At 46.8% G+C, this 24,029-nt stretch overlaps 1 protein-coding gene across 1 annotated transcript in view; it reads left to right on the top strand.

Moving 5' to 3' along the window:
* Positions 1–17,620, top strand: part of LOC138246542 (uncharacterized) — a 126,075-nt gene extending 108,455 nt beyond the window's left edge. Inside the window, exon 5 of the mRNA XM_069201205.1 lies at positions 15,152–17,620. Coding sequence (XP_069057306.1) covers positions 15,152–15,615 — 464 coding nt within the window. The 3' untranslated portion in view covers positions 15,616–17,620. The remainder of the gene's footprint in view (positions 1–15,151) is intronic.
* The last annotated feature ends 6,409 nt before the right edge of the window (positions 17,621–24,029 follow it).

The raw sequence follows: 24,029 nt of genomic DNA, 5'->3' as shown, positions 1-24,029 counted from the left end.
CCCCAAATACCGAGGTATCAATACCGGCCTCTCCCAAAAGCCATTTGACCCATCTAGCCAACGTGGCCGACGAGACAGGACCAAATGGCTTCTGAAGGGATATTAACAACTGACCTCCTGCATCTCTTCGAGACCCACAGGTAAAACTCTCATAAACCTTCAAACATTGAACCACACTTAATTTTTGATTATGAGGAAAAGCTGTATAAGAAATACATCTTGATGCAGTCTTTGTTCTTCTAGAAATAGTGAAGGAAACTCCCGTAGGAGTAAATACTCTACCTGTCAGATCCAAAGCCTTTACATCTGAAACGCGTCTGCATGAAATAAGGCACAAAAGAACAGTCTCTTTGGCCTATAACTGTTTACGTGATAAATCATCATTGCAAGGCCACGACCTAATAAAACGAAGGACAACATCAACGTCCCACAAAACTGAATAACGTGCTTGAGGAGGTTTTACCATTCGAATACCTCGAAGAATTTTGGAAATCAAAGGGTGTTCACCAACAGGTTTACCATCCACATGGGGGTGTCCTGCCGAAATTGCAGATCTGAAATTATTAACCGTTCTGTAGGCGAGACCCTGTGTAGCTAGTTCTGAGAGAAAATTAGCTATCATGGAAATCTGGCCCCCCATGGGATCAATATCCCATTCACTGCACAAACCCACCCATCTCTTCCAGGATGATTCATATCGTTTATGTGTGGAGGGGGCCCAGGATTGAGACAAAAAGAACAAAGAGTCTCCTGAAACTCCCGGCACTTGCCATCATCTCCTGAAAGTCTCCATGCCATGAGATGTAGCTGATTCTGAATGACTAGAGGGTGAGGAGATCCCAATGGATCCAGAAGGAGGGACGGGAATAACGGCAGACGTACTGGGGGGGCACATGATAGTGCCATCACCACCGGACACCACGCTTGGGCTTTCCAGAGCGGTGTCACTAACACTATATCTGCCATTTGCCTCTTTACTTGAGCAAGGACCCTCTGAATCATAGAGAAAGGGGGAAAAGCATACTGAATGCTGTGAGACCAATTTTGGAGAAAGGCGTCCGTTCCCACAACTATTGGGTCCGGTCTCCAGCTGAAAAATCTCGGAAGTTGGGTATTGAGCCGGGACGCAAACAGGTCTGTTACACAGGGATCCCATCTCTCCGAGAGTTTCTGAAACAATGATTGGTGCAGCATCCAATCGCTGCTGTCCTTCAAAAAACGTGAATTCCAGTCCGCCACCACATTGGCGTGACCCAGAATGTACTCCGCTATTACATGTATCTGGTTCTGAAGGCAATAATGCCAAAAGTCCTTGGCAATCTCCGCTAGCATGTGAGATCTGGTGCCTCCCAGGCGGTTGATATATCTCACTGCTGATACATTGTCCATCCTCAAAAGGATGCAACAGCTGGCTTTGTCGGGAGAGAGTGAACGAATCGCAAACGCTCCCGCTAGCAGCTCTAAACAATTGATGTGGAGGTTTAGTTCCTCCGAGGACCAACGGCCCCCCGTCTCCACCGAGCCACAACGAGCTCCCCAGCCCCAGCGGCTGGCGTCTGATTCTATGACCATTTCCGGCGAGGATGCAAAGATGGCTCTGCTATTCCAAGCCTCCATGTGATGAAGCCACCAGATAATCTCTGTCCTTGCTTCCTCTGATAACGGAATCTGATCCGTATAAGAGAGACTGTTGGGCAGGTGCAATATCTTTAGACGTTGGAGAGCCCTGTAGTGCAACGGACCCGGAAAGATCGCCTGAATGGAGGAAGCCAGAAGCCCCAACAGTCGGGCTAAAATCCGTAATGACATAGTCGGAGAGACTAGGGCTTTCCGTAATTCTTTCTTGATCGAGGCTCGTTTTGCTAAAGGTAGTCTGAGCTGAGCCTGAATAGAATCCACTTGAAAACCTAAGAATTCTATACTTTGCGAGGGAACCGTTACTGATTTCTCGCTGTTGATCAAGAACCCCAGATCCTGGAGAATTTGAATCGCACAGGAGAGATGAAGAGAGACCAACTCCCTGGATTGTGCCATGATCAAAATATCGTCGAGATAGATGATGAGGCGAACGCCTCTTTCTCGAAGGAATCAGGCCACCGGACGGAGAAGTTTCGTGAAGCACCACGGGCGGAGGACAGACCAAAGGGGAGAGCCTTGAATTCGTACCATAGGTGTTTCCATTGAAACTGAAGGAACCGTCGATGTGGGGAAAAAATGGGAACTGAAAGATAGGCGTCTTTGAGATCTAGACGCACTAACCAATCCTTCTCTTGAAGAAGGTCCCTCAACATATGGATACCCTCCATCTTGAAATGATGGTAGAATATCCAATGATTGAAATCCTTCAGATTTAACACCAAGCAAAAGCCTCCTCCTTTCTTTTAAACTAGAAAAATGGTACTGATGAAACCGTTTGGATGAGGACTTGTAGATACAATCGCTTGTTTGTGCAGAAGACTTTCGATTTCTGCATCTATAAAATTGCTTTCTGCTAGGGAAAGAAGGAGAGGAAACAGGGTGCAACTCTGTCGAGGGGTGTTGTAAAACTCTAGTTTGTAACCCCGGACAGTCTGAAGAACCCAAGGATCCTGCGAAATGCGACCCCATGCTAGAGCATGTCTCTCCAATCTCCCCCCAAGAATCACATCCGAAAATTGAATAATTCTCACCTGCATTGGAGGAATCTTGGGCACGATCTGAACCTCGGTTTCTGAAGCCACATCCACGGCCTCGTCGGCCTCTGGAGGGATAGAAGCCTGAAGGTTGGTAGTACCCTTGACCTCTAGGAGCATAGCTGGGAGAGGTCTACTGGAAACCACGGCCTGGCGCTCGACCTGTATAGCGTCCGGCCCTGGTAAAAAGGCCACCTGTGAACATTCGTTTCATGGAGGATTGGGCCTTGTCGAGGGCTGTAAAGGTGGAGACGTACTTGCCCAAGTCTTTCACAAACTCTAGGGGGCCCGGTTCCGTGGGTGCCAACTCCGCTAATTTAGGGTCTATCCGCATGAGGAAAGATTGTCTGCGTTCGGAAGACATGGCACAATTTGCATTACCTAAAAGGCAGATGGCTCTTTGGGCCCATTCAAGAACAGCTTGAGGATCTAAGATCGAATTGGTCTCCTTAGCTTGCACAGCTAAATCCAGAATCTTTGTAATGGGACCCGACAGGTCCAGTAATTTATCCTGGTATCCCTTCCAGGCACGATCCAGCCCTTTTTTAGGGTCTTTAGTAAATTTCTTAAGAAATGTCGCCACAATGGGGTCAAGCTCTGGGGTGTCAGCCACCTTACCCACAAGAGAGGGACAGGGGCATTCCGACCGAAGAATACTACGAACATCCTTATCAAAACCCTTGCGAAGTCTATCCTATACATAATGGGCTACTTCAGTGCAAGGGACCCATTCCGTCGACCTTGGGTGAATAATGTTCTCCGGGTCAAAAAGTAGATTCCCCTGGAGGGATACCTCTTCACAGGCATAGCGTTTAGATTTCCGTGTGCGTTTGCCTGAAAGTTAAGGTTCTGAAACATCAGAATCCGAGTGAGAGTCGGAAGATTGAGAAAGTTCCTTATGCGTCCCTGGAGGAGTAGGAAGACCCTCCGAAGGGGGGAGAAGATCCGAACTGTATGCATGATCATTGAGCACTGCCAATGCCATTTGGGAAAGGATCTCTCCTGAAGATAAAGGACCCGCCGGTCCCATATTGATAAACCAGGATCTCTGGATTGAGATTCATTGCTTCGTGACCCAGAAGGCGGGGGTCCCATCAATTCTCTCTGTCCATATCTGACCAGTGGTCTGGTAAATGGTTTAAGCGCTTTTATTAAAGCTTGATTGACAGAATCTTGAACATGGTGGCCAAGGGCTTGCACCAATCTCTCCTCCATCTGTTCAGGGAAGGGACCTTCCACTTCCTCTTGATAATATTCATCCTCCCCAGCAAAATAAGCCATGGCAGGATACAAATGGAGTTCAAGGGGGGAGGCAACCCCAGCAGGTAAAGGAACACTTTGATAAAGAGTGTAATCAATCCTTGCACAATGTGCAATTTTTTATTTATTTATATTATATGTTAGGGCCCAAAGTAATGTGGAGGGAGCACCTGCAATATCCTCCTAGGTGAGGCCTGAACGTTTATTCGCTCCGTCGGGCATTCCTGAGGGCAGAATAACTCTGAATGTGCTCCGCGTGCTGCAGAGACGGAGAGTACGATGAAAATCGGAACCTCCGACTCCGCGCATGCGTGGATCGGAAAAAGAGTTAAAATAGAGAGCGGACTGCTCTCCGGCGCAGCACTCGATCGGTCTCCTTTGGAGACCAAGTAAATCCAATCTCTCTTCGCCCCGCGAACGAAGTGTTACTTGACTAAACTGCGTCACGGGCGGAGATAGCAATTCCCAACTGTGAAGCACGATCGGGAACGAACAGTAAACGCTCCCGATGCGCGTACTGCTGTAAAAGTCACTAATAAATCAGGAAGACAAACCTCTCGTCTCCCGACGATCGAGTGCCGCTCCGCCCTGCTCCCACTCCACGGGACCCAGAAATAACAAAACAATAAGCAAACAGTACTTATCTCAACACAAATATTGAATAGAAGAAAAAAGGGGCCTCAACTTCGGCTGCGCAGCAGCAAAGAAAGAGGAGGAGCGGTTGTCATGGAGACTCTTATAGTTGAGGATTGCCTGGGATTGGGCAGTCTGGACTACTAATGTTTATGGGATTTGTTGTTTACTGTTGTTAACTCTTTGGCTGCTGTGTTTTGATCAGTAAAGGAAGAGAAGCATAATCCGAAGCCTCCGGTCCTGACATAGAATTAGCTACTGCCTGCATCAGTCCACCACCCCTTTAACAGCTACAGTGGGATGGGGTTCTTGATGGGCATCTTCTGTATGCATCTCAGCAGGCAAAGGCACATAATTAATTTGGGCGGGTGAGTGAGTGAAAGAAAATATGTGTGGATGGATAGATACACTGATGAATGAGTGAAAGGATGGATATACGAATGGAAGAGTAAAAGGCAGGAAGAATGTATGAGTGAAAGGGAGGGTGGATGAATAGACGGATGGAGTGAAAAGATGGGTTGATGGATGATGAGAGTAAAGATGTATGGTTGGTAGAATGAGTGAAATAATGGATGGATGCATGAGTGAACGAGTGAATAGATGGATTGAAAGTGTGGATGGATGAGTGAAAGGATGTATGTAAAGATGGATGAGTAAAACAATGGATGGATGAGTAAAAAAAGCAGAGTAGATGGATGTCTGGATGAAAGGATGGATGGATGGATGGATGGATGGGTGAGTGAAAGGGTGAATTGATGGATGGATGTACAGAGTGAGTGAAAGGATGGATGTCTGAGTGAAAGGGTAAAAGGATGGATGTAGGATGAATGGATAGATGGGACGAAGGTTGGATGGATGGGTATATGGATGGATTGCTGAGTGAAAAGGTGGATAGATGGATGAACCAAAGGGTGGATGATGGATGGTGTGAAAGGATGGATAGGTGGATCAAAAGGGTGGATGGATGAGCCAAAGGATGGACGGACGATTGAATGGGTGGATGAAAGGACAGATGAAAGGGGGAATCGATAAGTGAAAGGATAGATGATTGAGTGGATGGATTGGTTTGATGGATAGGTGTCCCTGGACCAGTGGCACCACTCCTTAATGGGCTGCACAGCTAAAGTACACCCTCCTTATTTTGTGGTCGGTACATTTTTATTGTATTAAGAATATTCACTCTTGAGATAATAAAAATAAAATGCAGACCCGCTTTGGGTGCAGCAACAAACTGAGGCAGCTAGTGACATTGTTTGATTGCTGACACAGGTGCATGAAGGTGCCTGTGCCGTTCCAGCGCTGTGAAGGATGTCTGTGTGACTATGTGTGTGAGTTAAAGTGAGAGAGAGTCAGTGAAGGAATGAGTCAGAGTGAGTGAGAATAAGTAACAGTAAGGACCAGTATGTGTGACAATGAATGTGAGTGAGTGAGGGAGAATGACAGTGAGTGTAACTGAGTGTTACTGTGTGCGAGACTGAGTAATGGTAAGACTGAGTAATTCAGAATGAGTGGGCTTGAGTGAGATAGAGTGGGCCAGAGTAGAATGAGTGACACTGTGTGAATTAGTTAGGCCAAGTGAGACTGAGTGAGTCAGAGTGAGACAGTAAACTTAGTACAGGAAAGTGTGAGAGAACCCTTTAAGAAAAAGCTGTTTGGAATTTGAGCCAAGGATTACGCCCTACCACTTTTGAAGGTCACCAGCCACCACTGGCCCTGGGTCTTCCCAGTAGGTATCTTGAAAACAAGAGACAATAATTGTGCACTGCTGGTCCTGGTCCCCCCAGGGGGACTAGAATTCTCTGGATGTTTTCTTGTTCAGTGTTGGGCCTATGTGGACACTGTTTGTGCCCTTTTGCTGCTAGTGGCCAGCTCTAGCCACTATAGGGATCTCACAGGTCTTCTGGATTCTAAATGTTTATATCTTTCAGATACCTTGTTTTCTTTGCTCTCCCTTCTCTGGACCTGTCCTCCATTGTAAACCTGGTGTTCTCCTCTGCCAAGGGTCACATCCAGTGGTACCCTATAGCCCTCAAGGCAGACGACCCTCCATGCCTGCATTTTTCATGTCCTATAGCCTCCATGGCCACTTGAATGGCATCCCTGTGATAGCAGAGGTCAGGGGATGGCCCCCTGAGAAGGGTACCACCCTGCAGGCTCAGCCATCAAACGTCCAGGGGAACCTTCCATTCCAGGGGCCCCTAGCAGGTCCATCTTTCCACTATCTCTCAGAAGGTGTAAGCAGGCAAGTACCACTAACACCGGGGAACTGAATGTAACGAATCCCATCCAAATGAAATCCAGCATGCCCCAGAACCCTAGATAGGGGTCTGGTCTTCATCAGAGGCCTGTGAAATCCATCTTCTCTCTCCCGTTCTTTCTTTTGCAGAGGGTTTTAAGTGTGGCGGAAAGTTTCAGAAGGGCTGAACCTCTGTCCAATTCTGGGATAACACATCATCATTTTACCCCATCTCAATCCTCTTGCACAGCATCTTGGGACATTCCAACATGGTAAATTACAGTAGTTTACTTAAAGACTTTTTATGGGCAATTAGCCTTGCCTCTAACTTTCACAGCTGTCTCATCCTTCCTCACCTGTGATTGGCAGCAGAAACCTGATCTTTCCCTTTTGCTCTTCCCTGGGGGAGCCTTTATATAGAGGTTCTGTCCCCAGCTTTTCCTTTCACAGATGCAAGTCCAAGCACTAGCAAATTGATCTATTGTGTGCAGAGGCCTTTGATGCTCCTGTTGGCACGTATAGTAATTAGCCTGGCCTAGCATGGGGAACAAAAGCCTGGAACCTAATTAGAAGCTTAGTCAGAGAAATATGACAAATTCTGGAGTGCCAGAAGGAGTGCAGACATGACAAAAGTGACGCTGGATCTACACTGGGGATTCATTTTTACCATATGATCAGTGTGTCATGCTCGTCTCTAGACTCAATGAACATGAAGCGGTAGTGTGGTGTAAATTTTATCCACAGTTTATAATATAGTGAAGCACACCCACTTTCCACTAATCACTACAAATGCACCTACTCACATTATTGTCTCATCATATTTTAAGGCTTACACCAGGTCAGCATCAATCAGCGAATACTCCCTTTGGGACAGGCTACTTGTGTGCAAATACTGACTGAGGTAGATGTCAATCTCAGACGCCATCTAGTCTCACACACATGTGAACACAGATGTTTATGTTCATGTTTTTTTAGCCCAGAACCTTTTGCACTAGTTGCACAACAGCAGACCTCAGCTTAAAAAGAAGACATTGGTGGATACCACTCCTGTTAGACCTGACAGCCTTAGGGTGGTTACCCCTATCTTTTTACCTGCCTCCCTCCACTTTTTAGATACTGTTTCTGCTGGTTTTAAGACTCTGCACACTTTACCACTGCTAACCAGTGCTAAAGTGCATATGCTCTCTCCCTTTAAACATGGTAACATTGGATCTTACCCAATTGGACTATTTAATTTACTTATAAGGCCCTAGTAAAGTGCACTATATGTGCCCAGGGCCTGTAGATTAAATGCTACTAGTGGGCCTGCAGCACTGCTTGTGCCACCCACTTCAGGAGCCCCTTAACCTTGTCTCAGGCCTGCCACTGCAAGGCCTGTGTGTGCAGTTTCACTGTCAATTCTACTTGGCATTTAAAAGTACGTGCCAAGCTTAAAACTCCCCTTTTTCTACATGTAAGATACCCCTAAGGTATGCCGTAGGTAACCCATAGGGCAAGGTACTGTGTAGGCAAAAGGCAGGACATGTACCTATGTAGTTACATGGCCTGGTAGTGTAAAACTCCTAAATTTGTTTTTACTCTGCTGTGAGGCCTGCTCCCTTCATAGGCTAACATTGGGGCTGCCCTCATACATTGTTTGAGTGGTAGCTGCTGATCTGAAAGGAGTAGGAAGGTCATATTTAGTATGACCAGAATGGTGATATAAAATCCTGATGACTGGTAAAGTTGGATTTAATATTACTATTTTAGAAATGCCACTTTTAGAAAGTGAGCATTTCTATGCACTTAAATCTTTCTGTGCCTTACAATCCACATCTGGCTGGGTTTAGTTGACAGCTCCTTGTGCATTCACTCAGACACACCCCAAACACAGGATACTCAGCTTCACTTGCATAAATCTGCATTTTGAATGGGTTTTCCTGGGCTGGGAGGATGGAGGGCCTGCCCTCACACAAAGGACTGCCACACTTCCTACTGGGACCCTGGCAGACAGGATTGAACTGAATGGAGAACTGGTGCACTTCTAAGCCACTCTTTGAAGTCTCCCCCACTTCAAAGGCACATTTGGGTATATAAACAGAGCTTCTGCTCCTACCAACTCAGACACTTCCTGGAGAAGAAACTTGAACCAGAACCTGCATCCTGCCAAGAAGAACTGCCTGGCTGCCCAAAGGACTCACCTGTCTGCTTTCTGTGAAGGACTGCTGCCTTGCTGTTGCCCTGCGACCTTGCTGCTCTCTGGCTGTGATGAAGAAGTGCTCTCCAAGGGCTTGGATAGAGCTTGCTTCCTGTTCCCTGAAGTCTCAGGACCAAAAAGACTTCGGGGGTCATTCTGACCTTGGCGGACGGCGGAGGCCGTCCGCCAAGGTACCGCCGTCAGAACACCGCACCGCGGTCGAAAGACCGCAGCGGTGATTCTGACATTTGCCCTGGGCTGGCGGGCGGCCGCCAAAAGACCGCCCGCCAGCCCAGGGCAAATCAACCTTCCCACTAGGATGCCGGCTCAGAATTGAGCCGGCGGAGTGGGAAGGTGCGACGGGTGCAGTTGCACCCGTCGCGTATTTCAGTGTCTGCTGGGCAGACACTGAAATACTTTTTGGGGCCCTCTTACGGGGGCCCCTGCCGTGCCCATGCCATTGGCATGGGCACGGCAGGGGCCCCCAGGGGCCCCGCGGCACCCCCTACCGCCATCCTGTTCATGGCGGGAGAGCCGCCATGAACAGGATGGCGGTAGGGGGTGTCAGAATCCCCATGGCGGCGGAGCGCGCTCCGCCGCCATGGAGGATTCAGACGGGCAGCGGAAAGTCGTCGGTACACCGCCGACTTTCCGTTTCTGGCCGCGGCTGAACCGCCGCGGTCAGAATGCCCAGCGGTGCACCGCCAGCCTGTTGGCGGTGCTACCGCCGACCTCCGCCATGGCGGTAATTACCGCCATGGCGGTAATTACCGCCATGGTCAGAGTGACCCCCTTCATCTCTTCAAGAAGGACTCCTCCTTGTGCTGCGAAATTCGATGCACAGCCTGCCAGAAATTACGCACAGCCTACACCGTGGTGAAAGTTTCACCGCACGCCGAACCGGAACAACGCAGCCAGACTTCGCAACAAGAAAATCGATGCAGCGCCAGCATAGCAACGGGAAATTTGACGCACGCCCCACCAAATTGAAGCACAGCCGAGCCAGAACGACGCAGCCCGACTTCCAGATAGGAATCGATGCAGCGCCTGTCGTGCAGTAGAAAATTTGACGCAAAGCCCACCGGATCGACCAAGCTCCTGTGACTTCATCCTGCCAGTGCAGGAAATCCACGCACTGTCCCCGAGGCGTCTGAAAACCCTGCAACCCAAAGAGGATCAACGACCGAGCGCCGGAAATCGATGAACAGCCGTCCCTGCGTGAAAACTAAATGACGCATCGCCATGTGTGGCCTAAGAACTCGAAGCACACCCCTTTGTTTCCACGCTTCTCCTCCTCTGCGGTTCTTTGCGGAGATTTTTTCACGCGACCCAGGTACTTTGTGCTTGAAAGAGACTTTGTTTCCTTTAAAAAGACTAAAGACACTTTGGCCCTCATTACAACCGTGGCGGTAAATGCCGCCTACTGCCGTGCTGACAGCCGCCAACATACCGTGGCCGCGGCGGTAATCCGCCACGGGTATTATGACCCACACTGAGAATACTGCCACAATACAGACACCCACACAAGTCCGCCACATTAAAAGGTCAGTGATAAACTGGCGATAGCAAAACCCACACCGTTATGCCAACAGGAATACACCCACAGTATCACGACCCGTGAATCACTGCAGCAGTCTTTCAACCGCGGTAAACCATTGGCGGTACACACCGCTGCGCTCAAAATTCACACACACAACAAAACTACACCACATTGGACAATTCAAACTCCCCCCCATGTTGTTGCATGTGTTTGTGTGTATGGTGTTGGGGATGAGGGTGGGGGTGTTGCGTGTTGCATGTGTGTGTCACTCTCTTTTTACTCCCCCCTTCCACTGTGTAGTAGGTGCAGTACTCACCGTGGTAATCGCCGCTGCCTTTGATGTTCCTGGTAGATGAGGAGGTAGAGCAGCATGGGCAGGACCTGTAACTCGGGCTCCATGGCGTCCTGGTTCTTCGTTGAGTGTGGAGAGGTGAGTGGTTCCCATTCCAAACACTGTTTCCGCCGTGCTTTTGATGGCGTTGGTACCGCCCTGGAAAAGCTGGCAGATTGGCGGGCTGTAATGGGTTGGGCGATACATTGTCTTCCGCCTGTCTGTTGGCGGTGACCGCCGAGGTGTTTGTTGCTACCGCCGTGGCGCTCGGAGTGTTAAGGTGGCGGTTTTGGATGGCAGTAATCGCCATGGTACAAATCCTGTTTTTTTACAGCCGGCCTGTTGGCGGTATTACCTCCGCTTTAACACCGAACACCAGGGTTTTAATGAGGGCCTTTATATCACTTTTCAGTGATATCTCAACATTTACTTATTGCATCTTTAATCGTTTTGACCTGCATTCATCCAGATAAATATTATATATTTTTCTAAACACTGTGGGGGTGATTCTGAGACTGGCGGGCGGCAGAGGCCGCCCGCCAGTTTTCCCCCGACAAAATACCGCTCCGCGGTCGCAAGACCGCTGAGGGTATTTTGAGATTTGCCCTGGGCTGGCGGGCGGCCGCCAAAAGACCGCCCGCCAGCCCAGGGCAAATCTACCTTCCCACGAGGACGCCGGCTCAGAATTGAGCCGGCGTAGTGGGAAGGTGCGACGGGTGCAGTTGCACCCGTCGCGTATTTCAGTGTCTGCTTTGCAGACACTGAAATACTACGTGGGGCCCTCTTACGGGGGCCCCTGCAGTGCCCATGCTATTGGCATGGGCACTGCAGGGGCCCCCAGGGGCCCGCGGCACCCCCTACCGCCATCCTGTTCCTGGCGGGAGACCCGCCAGGAACAGGATGGCGGTAGGGGGTGTCAGAATCCCCATGGCGGCGGAGCGCGCTCCGCCGCCATGGAGGATTCTGTAGGGCAGCGGAAAACCGGCGGGAGACCGCCGGTTTTCCCTTTCTGGCCGCGGCTGAACCGCCGCGGTCAGAATGCCCTTAGGAGCACCGCCAGCCTGTTGGCGGTGCTCCCGTGGTCGGTGATCCTGGCGGTCACCGACCGCCAGGGTCAGAATGACCCTCTGTGTGGTGTATTTTTGTGGTGCTATATTGTGTTATTGTATGATTTATTGCACAAATACTTTACACATTGCCTTCTAAGTGAAGCCTGACTGCTCAGTGCCAAGCTACCAGACGGTGGGCACAGGATCATTTGGATTGTGCGTGACTTACCCTGACTAGGGTGGGGGTGCTTGCTTGAACAGGGGGTAACCTGACTGCCAACCAAAGACCCCATTTCTAACAACTCCCCAACCATTAGCTCACAGCCTGCAAAAGATGTGCAAAAGTAAAAATCTAGAGGATTAAATAAGTCAGAAGCCACTTTCCTTCATGAGTAGTAACAGAATGTATGTGAATAGACAAGCAATTGAAAACTGTGCACACCAGTAAGCTTACTACTTTGATACATGTGAAATGCTTCTGATTATGCTTTTGTATACCACAGGAAAAAGTTCTGCTTTGTAGAAGGAGATTAACAGATTTGGTCAACCAACAATTGGCCAGATAGTAGAATTTACCTTTCTTTGTGCAGAAGAATATGAAAGGAGTGGATTTGCTGAATGGGCTGAGCAGCTTGTTGAGGTGATTATTTGCGCAGCATGCATAGTGATACCAGAGTTACCTCTCCTCAAATAGCTATATAGTTTAATACCAACCACAGGTGGTCAGGGAAGGCATTTTTCTTCCTTACATAAGGGTCCATGACACTGAGGCTACACCACTGACCTGGATCACCTGTTCCTTATCTCAAAGTCCATGTACTCAAGGACAACAAGGTGTGGTGTGCCACAATTTACTGCCTATTTGGTGTTTACCTAGAATGCTCAAACTACAACTGAGAATACAACCTGAGAATCCTTTGAGAGATGGGATAGGATAGCTTGATGGTGACAGCAATGTTAATGAGATAGGGAACAGACAAAAGGGTCTGCCAATATGGTCTGATCCACAGCTTTGTCTCAAGAGAAAGGTAATCTTCTCCTACATATCTATGTGAGGCTTGCACCACTGTTGCTTTACTTTTAGTGATGCAACGGTGGGCCAAACCTTTCAGCCATATCTATGAGGCAACGCAAAGACACTTTGTGTGACTATGTATGGCCTCACAGATATGGAGTAAGCCAAGGCATTGCAAATCACTGCCTTTTTCTTACTCTTCATTAGGGAGGCATTCTATGTGCATTGCGGTGGGTGTTCCCGGCGCAACACCAATGGATTTTGATGCATCCCCAGATGTACAAGACCATGTAAACCTGGGGATGTAAACCTCATGTCTCCCCATGGGAGGTGCAACAAAGAGAAAAATCTTTATTTCTTCTAATGTTTTACACTTCTATGTGTGCTGCATCCTGCAGCACACACAGACTGAAGAAAAAGCCTCCAATGATTGTTTTTGTGTAGGAAGGAGCTTTGGACTCTGCTAACCAGTGCTAAAACATGGTAAAAGTGACTTACACCTGACTGGCATATTTAATTTACCTGTAGGTCACTTGAAGAGTGGTATACCATATACCCTGGGCCTATAAATTAAATTCTGCCAGTGGGTCTGGAGCACCTATTGTGCCACCCACTTAAGTAGCCCCTTAAAACATGTCACCGGTCTGCCACTGTAGCCTGAATGGAGTTTTAAACTGCCATTTTGACTTGACAATATAATGTCCTGCCAAGCCTTAAGACTCCCCTTTAATTGCATATGTCAGCCCTAAGCATATTCCTCCCAGACTGCACACAATAGAGATATTAGGTGTACCTAGATGGGCCATCACTGGCAGGATAGTTGGCAGAGCTGGGCCCAGCCCCACTTGCAACTGAATATGCTGTGCTCTGCCTTCATACAAAGGACTTGCCACCCCTGCGTTGTTCATGCAGCCAGCTTGGAGCCCGGGAAAATTAATCAGGAATCGTTAAGTGGTTCAAAGAAAATTCTCTAAAAACATCTCATACTTCAAAGAAGGCACCAGGTATAAAAATAGGACCCTTAGATATACTGTTCAGTTCACTTTCTGTACCTGCAGAATGACTATCAGAGGACCCCATGCTGCTAAGGCCTACTGTGAACTCCACAAGACTCCATTGCTGCACCTGGATGGACTGGTCTTCTGCCTAGAGCTTGCTTGGAACCCTCAGAGGCCTGGCCTGCTGCTTGAGCCCTGTTTTATAACTTGAACCCAATACTACCAGAGTGACTCCAAGGGCAAGTTGGCACCCCTCCTGATCAGAGCCTCACAGACAGAAAAGGCTCCTACATCTGGACCCAGCCTGAGTCCTAACCACCCAAGTTGTGCCCCCTCGAGTCCTGACCTTTGGTGGTTGTTTTAAATATGTCCAGATAGCCTAAATTCAAAAGCTGTGACTTAGAAAATGTTAGGCTAAAAAGTGCTCTGAAAACCGAGAAGAGTCTGGTTTCAACCTGCTCGACTAGCCACCAAGGTGTATCGCCAATCTGTCCGATTTAAGGCTGCTCTCGCTACTTTGTTACCCACAGAAGCAAATCCTATTTAGCAGTCCTTCACCATTACCATAACTAGATCCTTCCTATTTGCTGTAAGATAGTAGTTAGCATTATAACAATAGCACAAAATGTCAGTCTGTGGTTTCATAGCAATGGAGTCGAGTTGTGCAGGATCTGCAGTGGCTTTCCATATCAGTGGTGTTCGTGCCTCCTCTACCATTTTTACCACCAGACATAACAAGGAGTCACTAGAAATCCACGGTCATCTGGATTCCTAGAGTGCCCATTTTTTTATGCAAGGAAGGATGTACCAGCTGCTTGTGTTCCACTGTGACCCAAAATGGGTTGTAATAGATTTAAGATTGGAAGTACCAGAACATTGCATATGATGAAGTGCTCATTTTCTTTTTGTGATTTGTCCTCCTCGATCTCACTTAGAGATGTGCAGAGGTAGGTGATGGATTAGGTAGTCCTACTCTTGCATGTCCAAGAAAAGCTAATGATCATGGACTCGTATCAGTTAAAAGCTTGATATCTGTGTTGGACCCTTCATCTGCCTAGACTTGCTTAGTGCTGCCTTCCTCCCACTGTCTTCCAGTAGTATGCATCTTCTCCTGAGCAACAGGTCTATTCCAAGTACCTTTTCTTTCCACACTTGTAGCATTTCTTCCTAGACAACCATTGCAATTTTGTTTCTGTTTTTGCATTTGTCTCATCTGTTTCTCTCTTCTTGTTTCTGCCTAGGTGGAGTAAGTGTGTACATCTATGTTGTTGAGCCCAAAAATCCTTCCTCTGAGGGTGGCCTTGCAACCGTACTACTGAATTGGCAGCCACAAGCTCCAACCTGGAAATCACAGAATGCATTGCCCATGAGGAGTGATAATTGGCAGCCCCAGGCTCCCACAATGGTACCCCAACAGTACCCTGGGCAGCAGCCCCTAAATGGAGCAGCACAACCAATTAATTTTACATGGCAACCATATATAGGTGTCATGCCGATGCAGCAAACAGAATGGCAACCCCCACAGCAAACAGTAACACAGCCAGCACAAGCAGAGAACCCAGGATGGAAGCCACCACAGAAAACAATGCCCCAGTCACAAGAAGGACAAATATTGCCACATCAAGCAAACAGACAGCCAGACCAAAGCGAAGGATCACCACAGCAAACATCAACTCAGCATGAGCAAGTGGAAAAACTGCCCTAGTCACCAGCCACTGAGCACAAGTAAATGCAATACAGCCACGGTAAAGATAACATTGCCCAATGTAATGAAAATTGCAGCCATGCACACATCACGCCAGCCTTCAGCAATGGCTAATTTATCTACAGTAAGCAAACAGTGACCCCTTCAGGAGACATACTGTTGGAGCACATGCTCTGTCATAACAGACACAGCCTCAGAAGCACCTCATCAACTTAACTGTGATAAATGAAGCCAGACAAAGCAGCAAGCCAGCCCAAGCAATGAGAAGTACAGCCCCAGCAAGGAAAAAGACCCTCAATGAGATGCCTCTTAACCCATCCATGAGACTAATGAATAAAGCAAACCACCAGTCAGTACTATTGAACTGAAGCACAGTCGCATGCAGGGAATACGCCTTTGAGTGTAGCCCTTTGAAGGCTTCCTTTGCAGGCTTTTAGGATATACATTATACTCTCAGATTGTTTTAACATATGGCTAAGCAATTAAGCAATTATTTATCAGCACAGTTTTCATACTGTATTACTTACCATCCATGAATTTCACAGGGAGGTCAGAGATTTAAACACACGGTTTCAGTTTGTAAACGTTATTCGGCAAACAGAGAATAACCATAAAAGTACATAAATAAATCATTATATACAAGCCCAGTCGTAATATCAACATTCATAAATAATGAAAACAAATAGAACATAACACAACTCATGCAATTGCTGATATCCGGTCTGTACATATCTAAGAAATAAGGCTTCTCTTCACATAAATAGCATTTAAAATATATAGTGGCACATTATACCACATATGGGGATTGTTTAATTTAGATACAAATTCCAGTGCAGCCAGATGAGTTATGTTATTCTGAGCAATAAAATAGGGTTTAAGATAAAAGATCCTAAGTTGTACATAAAATTTACAGAACAGCATAATGTGCAAAGTGCTCTGTTAGCTGGACCCATCACAAGGGGAAGAAACTGTTTCAGTAGGATAAGACCTCCTTTTAGGGAACGCTTCTAGGTAATGCACCATTCCCAGTCTAAATCTTATCAAAATGAAATGGTGCTGCCTATTAGTGATGCTAGATAAACACCCTTTACAGCTTTCCTTGAGACAAAGGGACATATAAACACCATCTGTAGATTTCATCATTTCGGTGGCTCTCCTGCTGTCCAACCTATGTTGCAGGAACGTATCCTTGATTAATTTTTTGAAAGTGTCACAACTTGGTCCAAGTCCAATTTTATATATATGTTGAACAAGGTATTGAAGGAAGCCAGGGGATATAAGAGGCATTGTCCAATTTTAAACAATCTAAGATAAGTTATTTAGTAAAAGCATTTTCGTCTTTGTCCCAGAATCTGTACCATAATGGCAGGAGGCACATCTGCAGCACACCCTCCAAACACAGAAGGCCATCCTCCTGATATGTAATTGAATGCTGAAGTGAGTAAACATAGCAACTGTTTTAAAAACCTGTTTTCCTCTGTTTGCAGAGTAGTGCTCTCAGTGTATCTCGATACACCGGTCCCATAGGCAGCCATAGGTAAAATTCTGCCCCAATTGATATCCACCATTACTGTTATAGGACGACTACCCAGTTTGCTAGCAAATCTTAAGATGCCACCCGAGCTTCTACACATTTTTTTTCTGCCCATGGAAATGTGCTGTTCCCAGGACCTTTAAAATAGGACCTCAAGATAACTAAATGAATTAACGGGTGGTAATTGGCGTGTTCTGAATAAAAAAGCTTCTACATTTCTGGGCGTCTGGCTGAAAACCATCGTAAAAGTTTTAGATTGATTAATTATCACACCCTGTATAGTCATGAATTCCTCAAAGCTATTCATTAGTTTCTGGAGACCCAGCAGAGTCCTAGAAATCAGGACGGCAGCATCTGATATAGGGCACCCTGCCATACGTGGTGGATCTGCTTGAATGGTCTGCAAGGAATTCTATAGCAGGACCGGAGGCGAGGATTATGCATATCTTTCTTCACTTTTTATTAATCAGCAAGTTCAAAGTTAAACAAAAATGAACAGAAAAACTACAAGTTCCATGAAGCCGCCGCCATGGTAACCAGTATCCAATGAGGTTCCTCCTTTCACGCTGGTATAAATATCCTCAGCTGCGACACACTTCCTCTTTCTTCACTGCTCCGTCAGATAAGTGCCTTTACTGCCTCCGTTTAAATTTGCTCTTAGCATTGTGTTTGCTTTGTTTGGCGCGTTCTTGCCTTTGGCCTGTAGTAGCAACGAGGGTTGTTACGGGAGTGCTCGACTCGGAACACCCGTTCCGCTCGAGCGCTTCGACTTTGCATTTTTGTATGTTTGGCCTGTTGTAGCAACGGGCGTTGCTACGAAGGTGCTAGGAACAAGACGTTCCGCTCGAGCGCCTTTATTTTCTTTGCTTACACGCGTCGCACTCGGCTGAGTGCGCGCGGTGCTTGTTTAAAGCGTTTTTAGCGCTCGGCTGTTCTGAACACTGGGCGCTCGGTTTTGGAGCCATTTTCTTCCATATTTTGCAACACCTCTGTGTTTTTTGCTGTTCCCTACCCCGTGACACCAGTTGGTCGGTTATACCCCGAGGGGAAGTAATTTTTGTTATAATTGTGTTCTTCTTGACAGAGGGGGTAGGGAATTACCCTTTATATATTTTTATAGGGTGTAATTCTCTGTCACATTATTGCGCTTCGTCTGAACCTCAGCATGCAATCCTCTCAGGAACATGAGCCTTTTGCCAACATGTCCCCAGGTGAGGGTACCTCTCACCGTACCATCCCCCCTGGGGTGGACGCTTTGTTCTCGCAAGCGATTTCGCACGCCCTGGCCCCTCTTAGGGAGACCGTAGCTAAACTCACAGAGCAGGTGTCCAAGGGTACGGGCATGTTTGGCGTGACGGGAGCGGAGGGTGATTCATCTACCCTTTCGGCCCCCAGGAATAGGCGCAAGCGCGACGCGGGGCACCTGGAGGATAGCGATTTTTTATCACACTCCAAGAGTGCGCGCGCGCATACGCGTTTACCCTCCCGGGAGGGTCGATTGCCCGGAGTAATGGGTGACATGCTTCACCATCTATGGAACCCTAATTCAGGGTCACCTAAAGGCATCATGGGTGGTTCAGACGAGGATTCCTCTTCTTTGGGCGATGCCTCAGGTCGCCCTTTGCGTCCTAATGCTACCCTACCGGATCCTTCTGACCCTGGGGATTCGGACTCAGATATGTTTGAACCGGAGGCTATATACCATCCACGTTCCTCTGAGTAGCGCCCAGACCTCAAGGTTGCGGAATCTGTCGCCAGTAAAATTAGGCAACCCTTGGACAAGGAAGTGCGTGCTCGTTTACGGGCGAATGCCCACGCCCATCTTTATCAGATAAGGTCGCTTTTACTCCGGATATAGACCCAGGTCTCTATTAATTAAAATTGACCCCAAATTGGGGGAACTTTCAAATTCGGAGGCAGGGGCTATTGCCCAAGGCAATTTTTTGGGGACCCTTTCGTAAAAGAATTGGGTAAGTTCGTGGCTACTTTTTCGGCTCTGGATAAAGCCCAGTCATCTATTAAAAAGATTTTTCCCAGTAAGGTTTTTTGGCGGGGCCGGACGAGGCAGGGATCGCTCTTCCGGACGTCCTTACCAACAAGGCCCCGGTTCCTTCCGAAACCACGGTTGGCGTGATGGCCGACAGGGAACGTTCTTCCCCAACAGAGGAAGGGGTAAAGGCAGAGCTTCCAGAACCGCACGTGGGGCAGCTAATGCCCCAGGAGGTCCCTCTGGTAAGGCTTATCCCTTTTTCCCCTCGAAATTTCGGAGGGAGATTGCAGTATTTCAAGACCAACTGGAGACGTATTACATCAGACGCTTGGGTGCTACAGTCAGTGTCGGGGTTTCAAATAGAATTCTGGGGTACCCCTATTCAAGGGAAACTGCCACCACCGATAGTGTTTTCTGCAGCAGACTGCCACCTCATAGATTTAGAAGTTCAGGATCTGCTGGACAAGGGCGCCATAGCCTTAACTTCCCGGCACCCCAGGGGTTTTGTAAGCAACATCTTCTTAGTAGAGAAGGAGGACAAGGGTTTTCGGCCTGTCATCAATCTTCGAGCATTCAACGAATGGGTTGTTTACAGGCATTTCAAAATGGAAGGTGTTCATTTGCTCCGCGACCTCCTTCTTCAGGGGGACTGGATGGTGCGCCTAGATCTCAAGGACGCATACTTCACCGTCCCTATTTTTCCCCCTCATCGCAGATTCCTACAATTCATCTGGAACAATCAGGGATTCAAATTTATCACTCTCCCGTTCGGTCTCTCGTCGGCACCGTGGTGCTTTACCAAACTCCTCAAACCAGTGGTGGAAACACTGAGGTTGCAGGGCATTCGGCTCATCATTTACCTGGATGACATCCTTTTATTGGATCAATCCAGGTCTCAACTTTTATCCAATATGAACACAACTATTGCTCTTTTCCAGGATCTGGGGTTTGTAATCAACCAACACAAATCGGAACTCTCTCCGACCCAGTCGTTAATCTTCCTAGGCTTTCTCATAGATTCTCGGTCGGCATCCCTCAGTCTTCCGACGACGAAGATATCCAAGATAAAGAAGGTACTGAGGAAAGTCCTTCGGCGAGACAGGATTTCTCTACGTCGATTAGCCACAGTGGTCGGCCTGTTTTCCTCCTCAATTCAGGCCATCTTTCCAGGTCCCCTTTACTACAGAGCCCTACAGCGTCTGAAGGCCTTCCACCTGGTCCTTCAGGGTCATCTCTCTCTCATAGCTTGGAAGATTTCAGGCATCGTTGGCAAGACGGCCGACTTTCCCAGGAAGCTAAAAACTTCATTGCGCAAGCCTGGGCCCCTGGGACATGCAAACGATACAGTTCAGCATGGAACAGATGGTCTCGTTGGTGTGTGGGAAAACACCGCGATCCTATGGGGGCCAGTATTACAGACATCATAAATTTCCTTGCAGAATTAGCGGAATCTGGTCTCGCTTATTGTACGATTAATTCTTTTCGTTCAGCTATATCTGCGGGTCACCCCCCTCTGAACAACCTCCCGGTCGGCGAACATCCCTGGATATGTAAACTCCTCAAGGGTATTAGACTCTCCAGACCTCCACAGCCCAGATATACAAATCTCTGGGATGTTAACATAGTCCTTAATCTTTTAGCCTCATGGCAGGATAATCAGTATTTGTCGCGGAAGGAGTTGTCTGCCAAATTAGCCATGCTTTTATGCCTCATTTCATGACAACGTGTGTCAGATATCAGGGCTCTGGATGTATCAGCTCGTGTCTTTACTCCAGAAGGAGTCACGTTCACTATTTCCAGGAGAACAAAGAATAATACCAGGTCGGTATCCTATCCCGCTTTTCCTGATTTCCCAAAATTATGCGTGGTTAGATTGTCTCAAGGTCTATGAGGAAATAACCGTGAATCATAGACCTCCAGGTGAAAATCAATTATTGATTTCCATAAAAAAAAAAAACTAAAAAAAAAAAAAAACGTTTAAGGCGATTTCTTCTCCTTCCATTGCCAGATGGGTCCGTTGGATTCTGTCTGAAGCAGATATCGATATTCAGGTTTTTGGCGCCCATTCTACACGAGGAGCCATGGCCTCAAAGGCCATACAAGTGGGGGGTAGATTGGACGACATCATGCATGCTGCGGATTGGTCTTCTGAATCCATTTTTTACTTTAAACCAATTCATGAGGCAGCCTCTCTGGTGGTAGGTAAGCTTTGAACTTGCATAATCCTCGCCTCCGGTCCTGCTATAGAATACGAAATTTCCTAGCTATCGTGAAGGAAAGTTTCAATTCTATTAAGGACACGGAGGCGAGGATTATCCCACCCACATACTACTCTCGAGTTTTCTGCCCACCCGAACTCTTATATCTTCGTATGGAGGTGGTATATTTGCATGTATACCTTTTATATCCTTATTTATTTATTTATTTATTTATTATTCCTTATCTTTGCTCATGTATCTAGTTTTTCTTTACACGATATTGATAGTCATTAGGATTGTAATTATGATTCAAGTTTGTAAAATATGTATATTTCATACTTTATTGGCATTAGAATGCAATGTTGAGTTATCAGTTTGGGCCCTAATTTCACCGTCTTTTATAGGTTCCCAGACTACATCCAATTGACTCGAACAGGATTTCCGCAGTGAAGTCGAGGAAGTGTGTCGCAGCTGAGGATATTTATACCAGCGTGAAAGGAGGAACCTCATTGGATACTGGTTACCATGGCGGCGGCTTCATGGAACTTGTAGTTTTTCTGTTCATTTTTGTTTAACTTTGAACTTGCTGATTAATAAAAAGTGAAGAAAGATATGCATAATCCTCGCCTCCGTGTCCTTAATAGAATTGAAACTTTCCTTCACGATAGCTAGGAAATTTCGTATTATCCACCCCATTAAAAACTGAAGAAAATTGCAGCGGGGTGAGGACAGAACCTTGGCAAATACCTCTCCTGTCCTTAAAATGAGGGGTACATACACTCCTTAGATCAATACGGACTTTGCATTTTGATTTTCATACAGGCCGGCCAGAAAGCCAATGATTTCCCTCAGGACACATCATTCCAGCAATGTAGGCAACAAAATGGAAGGCACTGCTGAGATCCACAAAACAGAGGTATAAAGCCCCAGATTTAGCCCTCATATATTTCCCAATCAGCAAGTCTAAATTTACCAAATTGGACAGGAGATAGAATATTATTGTCTAATCCTTCTTAATAGTTTCATAAGCGAGTCCAGTAGTGATAGTGACCCATAATTTTTAGGGTCTAATTTATCTCCCTTTTTATATATAGGTACAATGATGGAGGAGGTCCATGATAATGGGATCTCCCTGGTCACAGCCGTATTAAACACCCTGTTAAGGATTGGGACCCAGAGGTTAATAGTTAAACATCTCTAGGTATCCCATCAGAACTGGGGGCCCTCCCCCCAGAGCTAGCATAAAGTGCCAGAAGAACCTCCTCAATGGTGATATTTAGATGAATGGGGTCCCCATACCTCAGCGCCTCGTACCCAGGTACGTGAGCTCCCCTTCTCTTATGTATAAGAACTTCAGAGAAGTGGGCCACCCAAGCTGAGCAGGAAACACTGGAACCTATCTCAGGGGATGCCTCATTGGACAAAAAGGGTTTATTCACTGTTTCCAAGAAAAGTTTATTATCTTTCATTTCCACATCCAAAGGGTAATTTTGACCATACCTCCTCCTGCAGCAACATCTTCCTTCTCTCCAGGGCTTATATTTACTGCATAATGTCCTAATAACCACAGAGTCTCTGCGGGAGATGTAGAGAGCTCACTTAAGTTCCTCTCAGGCTTCCTGGCTTTTTATTGACATGTCAAAAGAACCTTAATACAAGAAATTACATGGTTGAAACAGCTAAGCAACCTTTAGGGTCAATTTCATCTTGGAAACAATAATTAAGCTCATACAGACTCCTCTGCATAATGTTCTGTATTAGGTCATCTGGGTCAAAATCTCTCCATTTTAATCTCACCCCATTTGCCCTGTATGTGTCAGCCTGGTTCATTGCAGCATAAGACTCACGCTTTGGGCCCCAGAGTAAGGACGGTAGGATAATGGGGTCATGGTCACTCAATGAGGATTGAACAATGTAAGGGGTGTCACACAAATTAATGGTGCCTGAAGACACTAAAATGTGATCTAAAACAGATGAGGAGTTACTACCCCTGAAGGATGGTATCATTTCCCCATTAACCCCATGTTTACATCTCAATAACAGCAAATCATATTTAGATAAAATTGAATTTAGAACATCTCCAAAGTCGTTGTGGAAAAAGTGATCTTAGCCCAGCCCATCCTGACTATTAAGTCCACAACCCTGGAACAAAATAGGGTTGAATGTTAACATTTCCGGCCCATAAAATAATAAAGGTTGAGTGGATTGGCCGGAAGAATTTATGCAGACCGTGGTCCAATGTGTGGGCTACTCTGCTACGAGTGGAATCAAAGACGTTATTGTAGAAATTGATTAATACCACATCCACCATTGTAGTGGATCCTATTTAGTTTTAATGGGAATCAGGAGATCGCTTAGTCTTCTGGCTTGCAGGTGTGCGCCCAGGCACCTACTGAATTTTAACCTACTTAACCTGCTCTGTTTTAGCGCATTAATTTCATTATTTCTTCTAAGATAGCTGCTATGTTTATAGTTAGGAAGATGTTTTGTTTGCAGGGTCTCGGTGCCACTCTGTGAGGGCGTCACTATCGGCGTCAAAGACAAGTGATAAACGTAGGTATTCACATCATGTTCTTTTCTACTTAAGTGTGACAGGAACATAATGTACTCTTTGAGAGAAGTGTTTATGTATTTGCCGCCCCAAGCATGCCTTCTTATCTGTTGTTTGGGAACATACCTGCGTCCGGGGTCC

This window comes from Pleurodeles waltl, chromosome 7 (genome assembly GCF_031143425.1).
Source record: "Pleurodeles waltl isolate 20211129_DDA chromosome 7, aPleWal1.hap1.20221129, whole genome shotgun sequence".
Classification (NCBI taxonomy): Eukaryota; Metazoa; Chordata; class Amphibia; order Caudata; family Salamandridae; genus Pleurodeles; species Pleurodeles waltl.
This window is presented reverse-complemented; position numbering and strand designations above follow the sequence as displayed.